The sequence below is a fragment of the Diachasma alloeum genome, unplaced genomic scaffold (assembly GCF_001412515.2).
Source record: "Diachasma alloeum isolate Michigan unplaced genomic scaffold, Dall2.0 Dall_scaffold_00179, whole genome shotgun sequence".
Lineage (NCBI taxonomy): Eukaryota > Metazoa > Arthropoda > Insecta > Hymenoptera > Braconidae > Diachasma > Diachasma alloeum.
In genome coordinates, this window is record NW_021680345.1 from 2,964,879 (window position 1) to 2,982,210 (window position 17,332).

A 17,332-nucleotide genomic window follows, 5' to 3' on the forward strand; every position below is an offset into this window, starting at 1 on the left:
GAATTCTCAATCTATTAAAAATTCCGTTGCATTTGATGTTTAATATTGACAATGAGTTCGAAAATTCAAGCTGTCATTGAAATATCAATAATCGCTTACCATGAAAAACCTGATTTTCTTGAATTTTCAAAACGAATGGGAAATTTTATGAACATTTTCATTTGAAATTAAATTCAAACCCACAACATTGAGAATTCAGATGAAGCTGTGACGGAAATTTCAAGAAACTTCTACCCGTGTACCAGCGTGTGATCCCCCTTTAAGAACCTATTGATGTCCGACTACTGCAGGACTTTCTACTTGCACCTACATTTCATGATCCCTGGAAAATGTTCACCTTCCCAAGCACTCTGAAACGCTCACATGTTGCTCACCTCCTCACAAATATCAAAAACCTATTAAAAAAATCGTTACACTGTACGAACTAACGAAGGGACTCGTTGCATCCTGAGAGATGCAGGCGCGCGCGTTGCTTCGTATTAGTCCCACCCTTCGCGGTTCACCGCGAGTCTCAAACTGACCGTCTTGCAATGCAAACTGCCAGAGATCGTGCCCCAACACATCGCGTTTGCCCCCCTCGAGTTTCTCGCTGTTTTGTATCCTCGCCATCTCGTTCCCTCACTCGATCACCCCGTCCTCCCATCTCTGTTACTTCACTCTCCTCTCGACTTCACTCTCCTCTTTTTTCAAACCCATACACTCGCCTTCATCATCCTACTCTGCTGTTTCAGTTTTATACATTGGAAGTGGACACTCTGACGTAGGTGGAATCCAGTCACGATGTACCTACACGGCACTGAGAAACGATTTTATGTATATGTAAAGCACACCGAAAATAATGTACGTGTGGAATATGCGTTTTTAGTGGGCAATAATCATTTTTGAATTTAAAAACTTTGCGGATTTCATTGTTTCAATGTAATCATTCCGAATGAATTAAATATGATACGCTGTTAGGAAAAAAATGAAATTTCATGGACAGTCGACTACTGATTTCCAGGACAGTGACACTGAATGCAATTTATGGAGAAAAAAAGATGAAATTCCAGGTTTCACTGAAAATTCAGTAAAATTCCAGAATTTTAAGCAGCCTAAAGACGAGAGTTCCTTAATTTATTTGAATTTCGAACCTGATATGAATGTTCAGTGCCAAATTGCATTGAATTTTTATGTGAAACCTGAAATTTTGTTTTTTTTTCTCTCTAAATAGCATTCAGTTTCACTATCCTGAAAATTCTAGAACGTATTTACCGGAATTTTCTGGTTCTCTATTCATTTTCAGGGAAAAAATGAAACTGAAATTTACAGTTCTCTTCGATTTTTCCACGAAATCCTGAATTTTCAGTGACGAAATTCCTTAAATTTTCAGTGGTAACTGAAGTCGATAAAGGTTGAAAATTCAAGATAATTAAGTTTTCCATGTTAGATTATCACTGATATTTCAATAACATGTAGAATTTTCCAAATTCATTGAGGAAATAGATTGAAAATTCAGGAAAATTGTTGAGTGAGCTTTCAAATTATTTAATAATTTTCATTATCATGTGGACCAAGAAATTGAAATTCCATTAAATACTCCAGAATTCAGCTGATTTTTCAGAAACAAAATGCATGAAAATACATGAAAATTTCGTATGAATGAGTGATTGTTAAAAATTTCAAGATTTTCTACTTGACATTTCAGGGATAATTTTCTAACAACGTTTTGAGAAATTAAAAATTGATGGGAAAATCGATGGAAATTCACAAGAACATATTCATAAAACACAAATTGGCTGGACCCCCAATTGAGTTCTAAAAATAATGTGCATAAGGAGTAATTGTTTTTACTGGGTAATATCAATTGTTCAAGTAAAAAGAAGTAACTTCAATCTTTCAACAGAATCATTTCAAATCAAGTACAAAGTAAAGAACTTATGAAAATCAGTTCATCAGTGATTTTTCCAAAAAGTCGATAATTTATAATAGAAGCATGATAATAATAATTTTTTAAATCCTTTTTTTATCATTATTATTACTCACAGTGATGATATTCATATCCATCACTCACAACTGAGTCCGAGAATAAAGAGGTAAACAAGTTTTTCATGATTTAAATCTGTCAATTTTTATGATCCTGCGATAAAATAAATCACCCCAGAATAAATCCAATAACTCTCGATAACGTCCACCTCATTACAACAATTAGGAGACCTCTCACGATGTTCGCGTACACTGTTCAGTATAATTGGAAATTGCTCCGTGTAGTCCTCCCGGTGGTATCGTGTCGCTGAAGAAACAACTTGGGGGACAAAGAGTTTAATGTGCGTGTATTCACCTCCACGGCGCCAACGCTCGAACAAAGCACGATTCCGTAGCCATGAGATACAATTTTTTTGTCCACCTTAAATCCTTATTTCGCCTCATTCCGGTTTTTAATTGTTAACCGAACGTTATTTTCATTTTATGTGACGTTTGCTGGACTGCCTTCCGCGAGGGACTCGACTGAGTATGTGACAGGGATGTAAAAAAATAACATTACATGTCACTGACCCGTCATGGGACACGTGAGTGACCGTCATGAGATGAGTGACAATATGAAAAATTTTCATCACATGACAATATCACGACCGATTTATTATCTAACCGCCATATTACAGCCAACTAGTGATAATATAACTTGGGATTCGGAGATACGCTGATAAAAAATTTTGCCTGACATTTCCGGTACCCTTTTTGGAAATTTTTACCGAATTTAATTAGCACTGAAATTTCAAGGAATTTCGTCATCGAAAATTCATTTCAATCAAAGAAAGTTGTGAATTTCAGCTCCATTTTCCCTAATGAATAGAAAACCAGAAAATTCCGGTAAATATATTCTTGAATTTTCAGGACAGTGACACTGAATGTGATTTAGGGAGAAAGAAATCACATTCATTCATTCATTCATTCAGATCTCACTGAAAATTCAATGTACTTTGGCACTGAATATTCATATTAGATTGGTAATTCAAATAAATTAAGGAATTCTCGTCTTTATGCTGCTTAAAATTCTGAAATTTTACTGATTTTCTAGTGAAACCTGAAATTTCATGATTTTTCTCCCCTAAATCGTATTCAGTGTCATTTCATTTCATTTCTTTTTGTAACAATTGAGCTCCATGGTTTCAGAATAATGAAGCGTTGAGTGGATTGTAAAACATATACAATCCGTCTATTTAAATCGAAATCACTTGTTGAAAATAAGAATCATTATAAAATGCGACAAAATTTCATGACCGAAAGGTTCATTAACTGAGTTTATATCTAGTTAGTTCGTTTGGGATAGCAGGGCTATATAAGTATGACCGAAATTAAGACATGAGGAAGAGTGACGTTTCCGGACCGGCGCATAACGGGTCATTGTTTTACCACATGATGAATTTTAAAACGCGACGGTATTTGCCATTCCTGGTTTGACAGATAAACATTATTTTGAGATAGGGGAGCGGAAAAAAACAAGGAAAACCTAATTGTTCAGCATATTCAATCACAACTCATCAATTGGAATCAGTGCAATGAAAGCAATGGCAACCAGTTACCCTCAATTTTCAATCAAATGAAAATTCAAGAATATATTTACACGAATTTTTCTGACTTCTTTCAATTTTCGTGAAATGTATAATTTAACTGAAATGATGTACAGTTTTCATTAATTTTTCTATAAACTTTTCAATTTTCAATCACGAAATTTCTTGAAATTCCAGTCGAACTATTATGTAATAGAAATTTTCAAAACGTCTACCAGAATATTCAGCCAAAATTTGTTAACATTCTCCACAATCGTTAATATTTCAAGAATTCGATTGAGTAAATATCGAACGGTGGAATCTCAATTGAACGAGGCGTCATGTTTTAATTGCATTAGCAAGTCTTCACCGAATGAGGAAGGAATTATATTTGAAGAGGGAACAAAGATCCAACCGGTCAAATTTTTGCGGTTCTCGACAATGAAATTCCATATTTGCGAATTAACGAGTACTCACGGCCATCGTGATTTTACTCTCAAAAACATGTTTCAAGTCCATTTAAATCCAAATAAAGGAATACAGTTTAATCTCATTATAAATCTTGAATATGCGAGTATGCAAGCAACTTGGTATTCCTCGGAAAAATCACCAGGAGATACGTCCACCGGTATCATGACAGGGCGACATGTTCCGGCATGGGGACAGTGTCCCTTTGTCGCTGGAGGGTGTCATAAACATCAAATTCAAAGTGCCTGGGTGATGGACTCGAGAAATTAAAACCATCGGGTTCTTGTCCTGGGGAAGGTCAGGGTGAATTTATGAGAGTGCTTTCTTTTTGTGATGTGTTGATGGTGTTGGTATACGCTGCTTCTACAATGCTGTGGAACCGGGATGAAAATAGATGCAGAATTGATGCAATTGGTGTCGTTTAAGAGGAGTCTAACGCTGACGAAAAAACTGCGATGCTGTGGAAAAAAAATTAAAAATAATTTTTCCGCACTGACCTTCACTTTTCCTCGTCCGGGGTATTGGTATTGGTATTGACCCTTCCCCGAACTGGCAAAAATGAAGGTCACTACGGAAAAATATCGTTCGCGCCAAGTCCCACAGAGGTTTTCGACGTGAAATATACTATTTCATCACTTGTGCGTAAAGTGGAATTTTGCGCACGCGGAGCGTGCAATACACATGGTGATGAAAAATAAGATTCGATACTCGTGGAAAATGTTTTCTTCGACCGATGAGGAGATAGCACGACACACCTCCCACCGATCAAAAAACACTTTTACGCACTCGTATAAACATATACATCTCTGCATGATGACTCCAATTCGACAAATAATTTTTTTTTTTCATCGAAAACTAAATTCCGGAAAAATCTTCAACATAACAATGGCTACTTCTACAATTGAAAATTTATTTGTCAACCAAAATCGGGATTTATATCTCAAAAATTCATAGTTTCTTATCTCTCTATATTATAAAAATTTAAATCGACTTCTGAAAATATGAAAATTTGTGAATTTTTTTTAATGCAGTCATACAAATTTATACGTGACGAATTTTTTTCACTTGTTCACTTTTCACTAGAAAATCAGAAGCAAAAAAAATCCGTTTGTTTCATTAGTTTTGTATTAAAACCAGTGGGACAAAACGGTTCGTCTCATTCACGGCGACAAACGCAGCCTCCAACATCCTCACTGCGAGAAATTTAGTTTTCCAGATGTGCAGATTCTAATTGATCGAATGTGATTTGTAAAAGCTACAGACATGAATGCAGAATGAGCATTGAAATTCCACCGGGTAAAAAAATCCCCTTGAACTGTCCTTGGATCAAAAACCTAACCGAGTAACGAGACGTTGACCGGCCTTCGGAACTATTTTGCAGTTTGACCTCAGAGTCTTCCTCACGCCCAATGACCTTCTACACACTTCATACTCATCGACCTCTGTCCATCCAACAACAACTCTCTGTTAACTTTTTATTTTTATATCCGTAATGCAATTGCCAACTGTCAGCCCCAGAAATAATCGATCCGAGTGCAATCAACTGTCGACCACTCTCGATTTCAAGTCGATTTGAGCTGCCAGGCCCGGAAACTTGAGACGATCGAGAGGGATCATAAATGGAATGATTTATGCTGACTTTATGGGGCAACGACGCATGCACTCGAGGCCGATTCCATGCGAGGAGAGGTCAGCCCTTCTGGTTCATCGAACCGTTTGTTTTTCTTACGTATGCATGGAAAAGAATTCTATGATCTTCCCACACGGAAGAATCTACAGGCCGAGAGGCTACACTGAGAGAAAAAATTTACTCTGCCGAAAAATTATGTTCAGAATTTTTCGAACGAAATTAATCGAACATAATTTTACGGTAGAACTAATTTTTTCTATCAGTGCAGTCTATTAATATCTCCAATTACTCTGGAATTATTCCTTCATGATATGTTCCACGTGAGAATATTTGATGGAATGGAATAAATCAACTCTCATTTCAAAGTTGAAAAAAAAATTGAAAATACAAAAAAAAATGTTTAATTTCAATTTTTCGATCTTCAGTTATTGACGTTTGAAAATGGCCCATTTTACGACTCTTTCCGCATGTATATTGTCATGCATTGTCTGCAGGTGGGATAAAATTGACATTGAATTCGATTTATGAGGAAAAATGATGAAATTCGAGATTTCATTGAAACTACAATAAAATTTCAAATTTTTGAGTAGTAGGAAGACTGGAATTCCTCAACTTGCTTCAATTTTTCAGTCAAAACATGAATATTTAGTACCAAATTACCCAGAATTTTCTTGATTTCTATTCATTCTCATGAAATAAGTGAACTGAAAACTAGTTTCCATTGATTTTTACATAAAAATTTCAATTTTCAATGACGAAATACCTTAAAATGTCAGTGGAACTGTAATGTGATAAAAAAATTTCAAGCAGTGTGCTTTGATTTATCTTTTATATTTGTCTATATATTCTTCCCAAACCCAACACAATGCACAATATTCTTACTATATTCATCCCTGCAAAATATATGAATATGTATTACATTTTCACGCATTCACAAACAGGCATTCATTCCCATGTTGGTACCCCCATACGTCATTTGATGAACGATAACGATCGCAAAAAATCACGAAAAGAATACAAGAAATCCAAAGATTTGTTACCCATGATAATTAGATTCTGCGTCAAGCTCGTTAACGTATTTATCCTCACGATGCGGAAAAAGCAGGATATAACCTGGATGGAATTCTCCAGGTTTTTTTATTCCCAATAGCAATTAAGAGATTCGTTAACAACCGAATCTACCGTGAGCCAACGTCTGACCAAAAAGGTGAAAAATATATCTTCATGTCGTTGGGTGAGAGTGAGAAGCCACTGGACCAGGTGACCTCCATTTATTTTATCATTCCATTTCCATCGTGGAAGAATCAATAAAAATTGTATTCAAATTGTTCTTTGTTATTTATGGATCATTACTGTTTACTAATTTGAATCGTAAAATAATGTGATATGTTATAACCCCGTCGTTGCACGGAGGAACTTAATTTAAGGTATCAGGGAACAAAATTGTGTTTGTTTCCACATTCCTCAAATGTTTTTCTGTAATTGAATTACCGAGATATTTCCCAGGATATTTTTTTCCGATATAAATTGCACCTCCCTCCCCCCCCCTCAAGCAAGTGATGCTGTATTTACATGAGGCTAGACATCTTTAAAAAAATATACGGGGAAAAAATATACTCAATTGGGGGATGGGTATTTCAATTCGAAGATGAGTATTTTATATCAGGCCGGGTTGTAGCAAGCTCTCTCAAGTGCAATACAAGGGTCAGTCACTAAGTGTCAGAATATAAGGGTCAAAAAGTGGAGGTTAAAAAATGAGAGTCAGAATATTAGGGTCAAAACATTAGGGTTAGAATATAAAAGTAAAAAAAAATGGGCGTCAGGCAATGAGGGTCTAAATATAAGTCATATATTATGCTTGATCACCGCTTTTAGCCCTTATATGATCCTCACTGCCTGACACCCACTTTTTTACTTTTATATTCTGACCTTAATCTTTTTATCCTAATATTCTGACCCTCATTCCTTCACCTTTACATTCAGGCCCTCAGTTTTTGACTCTAATATTCCGACCCTCATTTTTCAACTTCCACTCTTTGACCCTTATATTCTCACACTTAGTGTCTGACCCTTACATTACACTTGAGAGCGCTGGGTACAACCCGGGCTGATACGAAATAATAATCCTCGAATTGAAACACCCATCCCCCATTCAAGTACAAAATATACTTGAATAAAGTGTATTTTATTCTATGCATATACTTGACTCGACTATAAAATATACTCAAGTCCAATTTTTTTTTCCGTGTATCAAGTATTATTCCGATGAATCTGCCTCATGTTTATTTTCACTTGACCTTGAGCCATCGCTGAATCGACCATGATCCTTGAGTGCCCAGGCATCGCCATAAATGTCTAGAAACAATTTACCTAGTCTCTCGAAGTGCGTTGCAATTTCCGGGCAATAATGCCCGAAGGTATAAAAAATAAATACCCTCAATTAAAGTAATTTTCCATTCGTCTTCCAAAAAACCTGATGGATGAGCCACTAAGCAGGATGCCACAATTATAAATAGAGACCTTAATTCATTTAAATTTGTTTATAAAGAAATCATGTATTATCGACCATGAGGTGCACGTAAGGTGGCGGCAATGGTGGATAATTACAGGGGAAGCTAAGCCATCATTGCTCCTGACCAGTTTCGTATTACTTTACAGGCGCCTAACGGCCCACTTCTGGGGTTACATCTGCTGTCCTGTCGCGTGTAAATGTCCTCAACTGCCACATATTCATTTTTTATTTCTATTCGCGAAGGAAAGCCCCGGGGAAATGGGCATGTGTGGGTACTTTTTTTCGTGGAAGTAGTTGGATATCTTTGAGGGTTTTTATTTGCCAAATAGAATGTTAATAATTACTCGAATTTTTTACAGAATGCTCATCGTAGTTGTTGGATTATGTATGAATTTTTTTGTGATACTTGTCTTAAAAGTGCGCGTTTCGAAACAGTGTAGTGCGCGTAAAGCGGTTGTTTTTCCTATGGAGGCTTTGCTTTACGCACTCCTGCCCAAAAACAACCACTTTAGCCCTTGTTCATCCCAAAATTTCTTAAATTATAATGAATTTGATACGAAGGAAAATTTTTAATAATTAAAAAACTTGGGACACTTAAATGTTTGTTTATATTTCGTGTAATAGTAAAATATTTTAATCCCTTTTTTATTACATTGTTAATTGGTTATTTAAAAAAAGAGGAACACGGATAATTGACGAAAAGTAAGGCATTGTCTACTGGTGAATTTCCTTGAAATAAAATTAATAATATTTTATTTTATTTCAGAACTCGATTACGAAATAATTTCGTGGTAGAATTTTGGAAGCTGGAGTAGTGCTCGATGTTGGGGTGGCTCCGCTACAGACTTCTTTAGCCAAGATTTTCATTGGTGAGTAGAGGTTTTTGTTTTTGGTACTAGTTGAAAAGAGAGTATTATAGAAAAATGTGAGGCACACCTAACCGCGTGGGACTACAGTCGCTAGGCACGAATGTAGAGAACCACTGTGCCCATTGAGTCAGTGTGACCAATTGACACAGTGCAATCCCTGCATTATCGGCCGGCTGCACGGCTGAGGTTTTCCATGGTTTCCCTGGCAGTCCAATCCCGAATGGGGTGCAGTTGGGGATAAAGTAAGTCGGCCCATGGTAACGCAGATAGGGACGGGAACAGAAATGTAAAAACCCGAGAGGGTATACATATGGAACCCAAAAAAAAAAATAGAAAAATGTGTGTCAGAGGGGGGAGAAAAGGAGAAAATGGAGTAAAACGCAATAAGAGATACTTCCCGGTGACTAGGAAAGTCGATGAGTCCGAAAACACTTTTCCAACATGTGTTTTAACTGCAACGAAGCAAACTGGTTCACTTCTAGTCGAGTTGAATAGAGTCGTCTTTATGAAAAAAAATATATTTTGAATCGTTCCGAATTTAGTTTTCGTTCCGTTTGAGGATTTTTCGCGATAAAATCAAATAGTTATTTATGTAGAAAAACAAAAATATGCCTTTAAGTTTATATTCAATCGACGTGTGATATAATGGAGAATAATAATTAATAATTGAATTTCATATTGAAATTGAAATGACTGTCTGCATCGCAACACTCCCAGACTGATCCGAACACATGCGTGCGAAAAAGTGAACTCTTACGCCCTTGTAACACAGTAGACTCTTTTAAATTCCCAATTTCATTCGTATACATATATACGCACACCAAAATATGTGAAAACACACGGAGAGAAAAATTCAATAACCATTACCAGAAAAAAAACGTAAAAATTTGGTTTCGAAGCGTAATCCGCGAGCGAAGTATAAATTCAATAAAAAGTGTGAGTCGGAACTGAAATTGTACGAATCGCCACGTAAAAATTAACCACCCGTCTGATGACTCACCGCTGTGTGGACAACAAGTCGTTCCGTAATTTTTCCCCAATGATTGAGAAATTTTTCGGAACGCAACGTAGAAATAACCCACCAGCTTCATAAAAATTGTTGAACGTTCAAGAATTTTTGATTTTGGAGGCACATTAAGTCGGCAAGTTTCTGTAAGATTTTACTTCTTCGAAATTACGTGACAATTTCGTACTTTGTTCGATGATGAACCTGAAAATTCACTGAACGTTTCAGATTTCTTCTCATCCATTCCTCCAAAAATTGCCGGAAAACAATTCTCCATTGCGGATTACGTAAATTGTTCCGAATATTTCTCTTTGTGCATACAAAACATAAATCATCGAAATTTAGCATTTCATTTTCGGGGTCATAACAATCCCTCCCTCCCTTCGAACCATGAAATTAAAAAAGGATCTTTGTCTCTGCTTCGGGAGCAATTCCTCAGCATTGTAGCCCTCCTGGGTTTTGACGGCTCGGCCTTGAGACCTGCACGTGGTGCATGCATGCCCATACAGTCATCGATTATCCAGAAGTGAACAACGCAACTCCGAATGTAATTGGACATTGAAAATCATTCGACAGTTGGAAATAATAATTTACGCGGCTATATGTCATAGAATGTGATTAAATTGGTTGAAAATTGCAGGATTGTCTCAGCGATAATTTGTTAATATCATATCATATTTTCTCGGGTTTTAATATGTAGCGTAGGTTGTCGAGGATACTCAAGGTGAAGATACGAACACGTGATTTTTAAACTCCATATGATTAAGATTATGGTAGACTCTTGTTAGCACGTGTATATCAATCATCCGGATGAATCGTAGGTGCATTAAGATGTTTTTCTTCTATCGTAAGATGTCTGTGGTCATCAGCCATTGATTGAAAGCCAATGACAACAGTTACTGGAAATAGACTCGATAAAATTCGAGTCATCGAGTGATTTCAAATGTCTAAAGTCCAGTTCATGGGAAATTTCAGAATTTCTTTCACAAAAGGATATTGATTGGCATTCAAACGCGTGCTTTTGTGTCTTTTCTTCGAGTTATTTTCCTAAATAGAGGAGTTTTTTTTTCCAAAAGGCAGTGCCTCCATGAGGATGAATCATCGTGTCACCTGTATGCTATTACTTCTCGACTATTTATAGTTGACGAACAAAAACATTGTTAAAACCGTAGACTAATGGTCCACAGACAACGAATGAGATAAAGACGAAAGGAGCGTACGACTCATGTGCAATTGTGTAGATGTATCATAGCATTTATTTCATATAGTCATTAAAATTAATACAATGATTGAAATAGTATTTACATTTTGGAACTTATCAACTAAACGATTGTTTTGTTTTTTTGATAAGTATGCTTTTATATTATTTTAATAATATAACTATAATGTAATGATAATTGATGATTGGACATGTCAAGAGGGTGGAAGGCCATCCAAGTGCCATAATAATTTACAATTATCGTCGGGAATTTTTCTATTTTTCTCCATGTAAAACATACAAAAATTTCTTTAAATAAATCATTCTCTATAAATTTTATATGAAAAATAATAATAAAATAAATACTTCTTAAGTAGACCAATAATTAACTTGGATGTTTCATCCACAATCTTGTCTCCAGAACAGCTATAATACAAGAAATGCTTTATATTTTATTCTCCATTGTTTTTTAATCTTTGAATTTCATTCTATATAACCAAATTTCTCGAATCACAAAGGAAAGTACATTGAGCGAGCATCAATTTTTATTCATTAAACCGAGTATTGTATATTCTGTAGAAAAAAAAAATAATAGTAATTACACTTAAACAACAGACTTTGACCAGGTGCGTTCAAAGTGATACAAAAAATTATGACTAGCATTTACAAATAGGGGTGCAACACTCTTGATCGCACATGGTCGCTGTTGGCCCAGAAAGAGAAAAGATGATAAAGAAAAAAAAACCTTCTAGAGAGAAAATAAACATGCCATCACCAGCTTCAAATCCAGAATAATTTAAGGTTGAAAAAAAGGGGAGACAAAAATTCGTAGGAGATATTAAATGATAAATTAAATTATGAAATACTAATGTACACGAATTAATCTTCCTACAACGCCATACTGATAATTTTAATTGTAATCACTCAGCGGATTTATTATCGCATTCGTCACTGTATTCTACCTGAGAACACTTGATACATTTTATTATTTTTTGATAATATTCTGATAAAGTGATTGACTCAGTCTGTCTAAAGACGAAAGAACATGACAACTTGATGTCCTATTGAACAATAATTTTTAATTGAATGAGTAATTAACTTAAACCATTCACCATTGATTTTATTAAGGCTAAATGGCGAAGTTTGATGTGAAAATGTCAGCGACATGAATTAAAGAAGCCTAAAAACTCGTTTAGGCTCTCAATTTTGATCGTACGACGTTATAAAAAATTCATCGGGATTGCATAAGGCACAGCACTGTTGAATAACGAAGGTGAAAAAATTCAAGGCCCCCATTACAATAATATTATCAAAAAGTTTCATTCCTAAATTCATCAAATAGGTGGCAATTGAATCATGAAAAAAAATGAAACATCTTGTATCACACGATTATCATTCAACAATTGAACTGATAACTCGGTGGATACGGAAGTAGGCACTACATTTCCTGGAAATATTTGTGGTTCATTTTTTTTTGTGCATTTTGTATACAGTGGACTTAAGGATTACTAACAAAGGCACCCAAGATATTTAAAGTTCTTCACGTTGAATTCGTAAAAAAGTATCGCAGTAATATCAATAGAAATAATTACTGTGACACCTTTTTACGACTGAACGTCTTGGTCAATTCATCTATAATATGGCGTTTATTTTGACGAACACTTAGCGGTACATTGCGTACTCAATCCGATTCGTAATTATCTCGTGGGGACGGCCAGTCAGTCTATTGATAAATCGGCAGAGGACAAATTGCGTCCGCATTTCACTTTAATCTCACGACTCATTCTTTCTCTCTCTCCCTCTCTAACTTTCTCACTCATTCATCAATCCGTAATACGTATGTGATATTATGTACACCAGGTTGATGGTTCAATTCATTCAATCATTCCTTCTATTTACAATAAAAATTTTCCAAAATTTTCATTCACACGTGTTTACACTCACAACCCTGAATTTAAACCTCATTTTGAGGGGACGCGAGGTCTATTCGGAGAGATAAAAAAGGATTCAAATTCAACTGTCTTCAAGTTTTTTTGATAATTGAAATTACCCAAAGTAAATGAGAGTCAATTTTACCCAATGTCTAGTGTTTGATTCAAATAATATTGGAACCACAACTATTTCTTCTTGGATGCTCTATTCTATTCAATAATCTGAGAAGTCAAGACATTCAGTTCTTAAAAAAGAAAGACAATTTCACTGTTGGAATTTTCTCGAAATTTAAGTAACAGTTGCATTTCAATTTTTAGTATTATGAATTTGAATTTCATTTAATGTCAAATTGACAATTAAATTTAATTGAACGTTGAATAGGTTGAGAATTCAGAACAATAGTTGCTTGAACTTCAATAATGTTTAATAATTTTCATTCATTAACACCAAAATGTTGATAATGTTAAGAATTTAAAGATATTTCAGTGTTGGAATCCATTTTACACTTTCTGTAAGACCTCCATATGTCCCCTCAAAGATAATAAACAATAGTTTAAACCTCATCTTGAGGGGACAGGGGATCAATTCAAAGTGAACGTAAAGGATTCCAATCACAATTGTATCCAATAATATTTTTAATAATCGAAACTACTCGAAAGAAATAAGATTCGATTTCACACAAACGTCTAGTGTTTGATTCAAACAATATCTGAACAAAAACAATTCCTTCAAGACTTTCAATTCTCACGGAAGAACAATTAGCTATTACACAATTAGAAGTTTTTTTTCTTGAATTGCAAGCAAATTAACGATTACACACAATTGAATTTTAAACAGCTTGAGAATTCAGACCAGTAGTTGCCTGAATTTCGATAATTTCCAATCACTTTAATTAATCAATACCAAAATGATAATCTTATTAAAAGTGTATCACTCGAAATGTCAAGACTAATTTTCCACCAATCTTGCTATCCCTTCTATTCTCCCCGTGCGACTCCCACGTCCCCTCAAAGATCATAGACAACAATTTCCCTGTTTTCCGTGTTATCATCCTTCAGGAGATCGACGATTACCTAAAAATCCCTACTTAACCCTAAGCTCCCGTTTACGATCCCCCATGCACCTGGAACCTCCGGATTCTCGCCTGCACAGACTCGCACTGAACTTCGCTATACCTAGTGTACCTCCCAGCCCTGACAGGCTCGCGAATGACGACAAGATTGCCACCACGTTCCCTGAGGGCCTCAAGACCAGTCTTCGCTCTGCTAGACGGTGGCACAGTCGCCCTGGAAGCTTTACTGGAGGGATCAGCTGTGAAACGACTGAGAGCTTTACTGACAACGCCATTGCACTCCCTGGGCCAGGGTCTCGTGTGATGCCTGTGATCCCACCTGTCTGTCTCAGTACCAGCGAAAGGAAAGCTTGCCCTGCCCTGGCTCTTGCCATAGAGAATGAAATCGAGTGAATCGTCTGAGTAGATACTACTGCGATCACTCGAACTGTCTGTTGATATCTCAGATACAGTGTCGCTGCCGCTGTCGCTGCACTGCTGCTCCTCACCGAGAATAAAAACCGGTGTGCACTTGAAGACTTCACCAGCTGGCATCGTGTGATTACCGATTGCTCGTCTCTGAGTGCCAACACTCTGCTCAATAATGACGATTTCACCTGACGAGAATTTCTGCGCGAGGGAGTCCATGTTCTTCTTGAAGGTGTCCCTCCTGTCTGGACTCAGGCCAATCCTCAAGGGCATTGCTGGCTGCTTCGGCGACTTCCTGTACTCCGTCATCTTGGGCAGTGTTCTCGACTCGAATTTGGGCTCCTTAGGCAGCGATTTCTCCACTTCTGGGGCTGCTGACTCGAGGGACGATCTCGGGACCGAATCGGAGGGGGTCACAGCTGGGGGCTCGGGAGTTGAAGATCTTTCTGGTAATGTGGAGTCTGGGAGGGCGGGAAGTGGTGGACTTAGTGAACTGTCGTCTGGGAGGTCTTCGGTTGTTGAGATTGTTAGGGGTGTCTCTGGGCTTCTGCAGCCGGTGAACCAGGGGTGCTCCAGGCACTCCGTCACCGTCAGGCGTTGGCTGGAAAAGAAGAATATTGGTGAGTCATTCTGAATGGGGGCGAGGTATTTGGATTGTTAGAGAAAGGGAAGTCATGTCGCGAAATTTTGTTGAGGTAAATATCAGTTGCGAAGTGGTAAAACGGTTCAAGTCGACTTATCTCCCAGTTGAGTTTTTGAAAATACTAAAAGCTAAAAGAAAATACTAAAAGCTTCGACAAAAAATGATAGTATCTCATTTCGAACAAAATGAAATTCCCATTCAGTATTATATGTCTGCAATAAATTGATGGAAGTCAAAAAGAAATTCTTTTGTGACATTAGGTCGTTCTGTCTCTCAGTACAGAATAATTTTCGAGCAAACTTGTTTACGATTCGAGACTTGGTTTGTAGATACCGTAAGTTATCAGGGAATAATAACAAGCGTAATGGGATTATGAAATTGGTAGTTTTAGCGAGGATGAGAATATAGAGAATGGAAGGAGAAGACCGGTCCGTCATCGTTACTTCCGCTCTAGCACTCCAGGATGTCTTCAATAACGGCACAACTCGTTATGCAACGTCGTGGGGAGTTGTGTGACAAAAAGGGCGGGGGCATTGAGGGCACTTTCGCGATTACAAATGCTCCCATTTGATAAAAATGAAGCCTCGCGAGTGATAAGAGCATTGTGTTTACGTTTTTTTTTGTGAGAATATTACTATCGGGAGATAGGGACTTCCTCTGCGAAAAGGGACATTTGATAGCGGGAAGGAATTTCGATAGGCGGAGGAAGCGTTCCTTCCGCTTTTCCAATGCTGAGAGTGAATGACATGTGCGAGGGTTTTCTTGCAATTTAAGAGCTACATGACTTTTTCGCCTCCGAATATGGAAGCTTCGCACTCGTTTATTTCGACGATTTTCTAATTTTGCCTGGACGTGACACAGAATGTTATGAAACGTGAAGATATGACGGTTTTAGAAAATGCGTGAAGCTCAGAATCCGAAATTTGGTCACAAATATTTCAATTTTTCTCTTCAAAACAGCCGTCTTGTTTATCAGATAATATCATGGAATGGAAGATGTCAGGGGCAATATCTCGAACGAATGTAGAAAGCAAGGCGGTTCTCATGAGTACCAACATCTTGCGTCGAGTTTTCATAAAGCCGTCGAATAAACAAAAAAGAATGGAATACCATTCTATGAAACATGAATAAACGAATTATATGAGGTGGAATCACGCGATTTTGGACACAGTAAAATCACACTATCTCATGGTCAAATATCATGACGTTTCGATTAAAATTTAACCTTCATCAGGGTGTAGAAATTAATTACAAGAAATCATCAGTCTTGAAATATCAATATAACTTATAATTACATTGCGTCGCGATATTTGACCATGAGATAGTGTGGTTTTTACTGTGTCCAAAACCCCCTGATTCCACATAGTTGTCCAAATCGTTTAGGTTCAGAGGAAAATAGAAGAAGTCTACTTTCTTAATATAGCGTTTACTGAGGTTTTGTTGGAACAGCGTTGATTAGAATTAATAGCTAGAATTATGAGATTATTTCACACTTTTACGTTAACGATAGAAGAATCTAACTGCCATGTAGTGAAAGCCATGATCGATTTCTTCACTTTAAACAAATAGTATTAATAACCACACATGAAATTTCTGATGTGAATGAAAAGAAGCTGCAAATCAATATTCCAAATTAGGTTTTATTTTTTAATTTGGTGAAAAGACGAGATGACAATGTTCTGAATACGAAATTATATTGATGAGATGAACAACAGATTAATTGCATTACCGTGTGAACTAACTAAAAATTGATGACACTGTGGGCATAGAAATTCACACTCGAAAGTGTGTTCTAAAAGAAATTGAGTTGCAATTATGATCAAAATCTTATTCAGTGAGCAAAGGCATTAAAACATGAGCAAATCATTTACTGTAATATGAAATCTGAACAGCTGATAAATTGGAATATGTCATTCTCATCGGTCGTATTGCTTTTTGCAATGAGAATCGTAAAAAATTAATTGAAAAAAGCAATAATGAAAGTGTTTTGGGATATTCAACGAGACTGCACATTTTATCTTCATTCCCCAAGTTCTCGGAGTAAATTACATAATATACACATGAAAA

At 36.5% G+C, this 17,332-nt stretch overlaps 1 protein-coding gene across 1 annotated transcript in view; it reads right to left on the reverse strand.

Annotated features, from left to right (window-relative positions):
* Positions 1 to 11,242: 11,242 nt before the first annotated feature.
* Positions 11,243 to 17,332, reverse strand: part of LOC107040882 (serine/threonine-protein kinase 17B-like) — a 96,017-nt gene continuing 89,927 nt past the window's right edge. Inside the window, exon 6 of the mRNA XM_015261154.1 lies at positions 11,243 to 15,223. Within this exon, the coding sequence (XP_015116640.1) occupies positions 14,248 to 15,223 (976 nt within the window). The 3' untranslated portion in view covers positions 11,243 to 14,247. The remainder of the gene's footprint in view (positions 15,224 to 17,332) is intronic.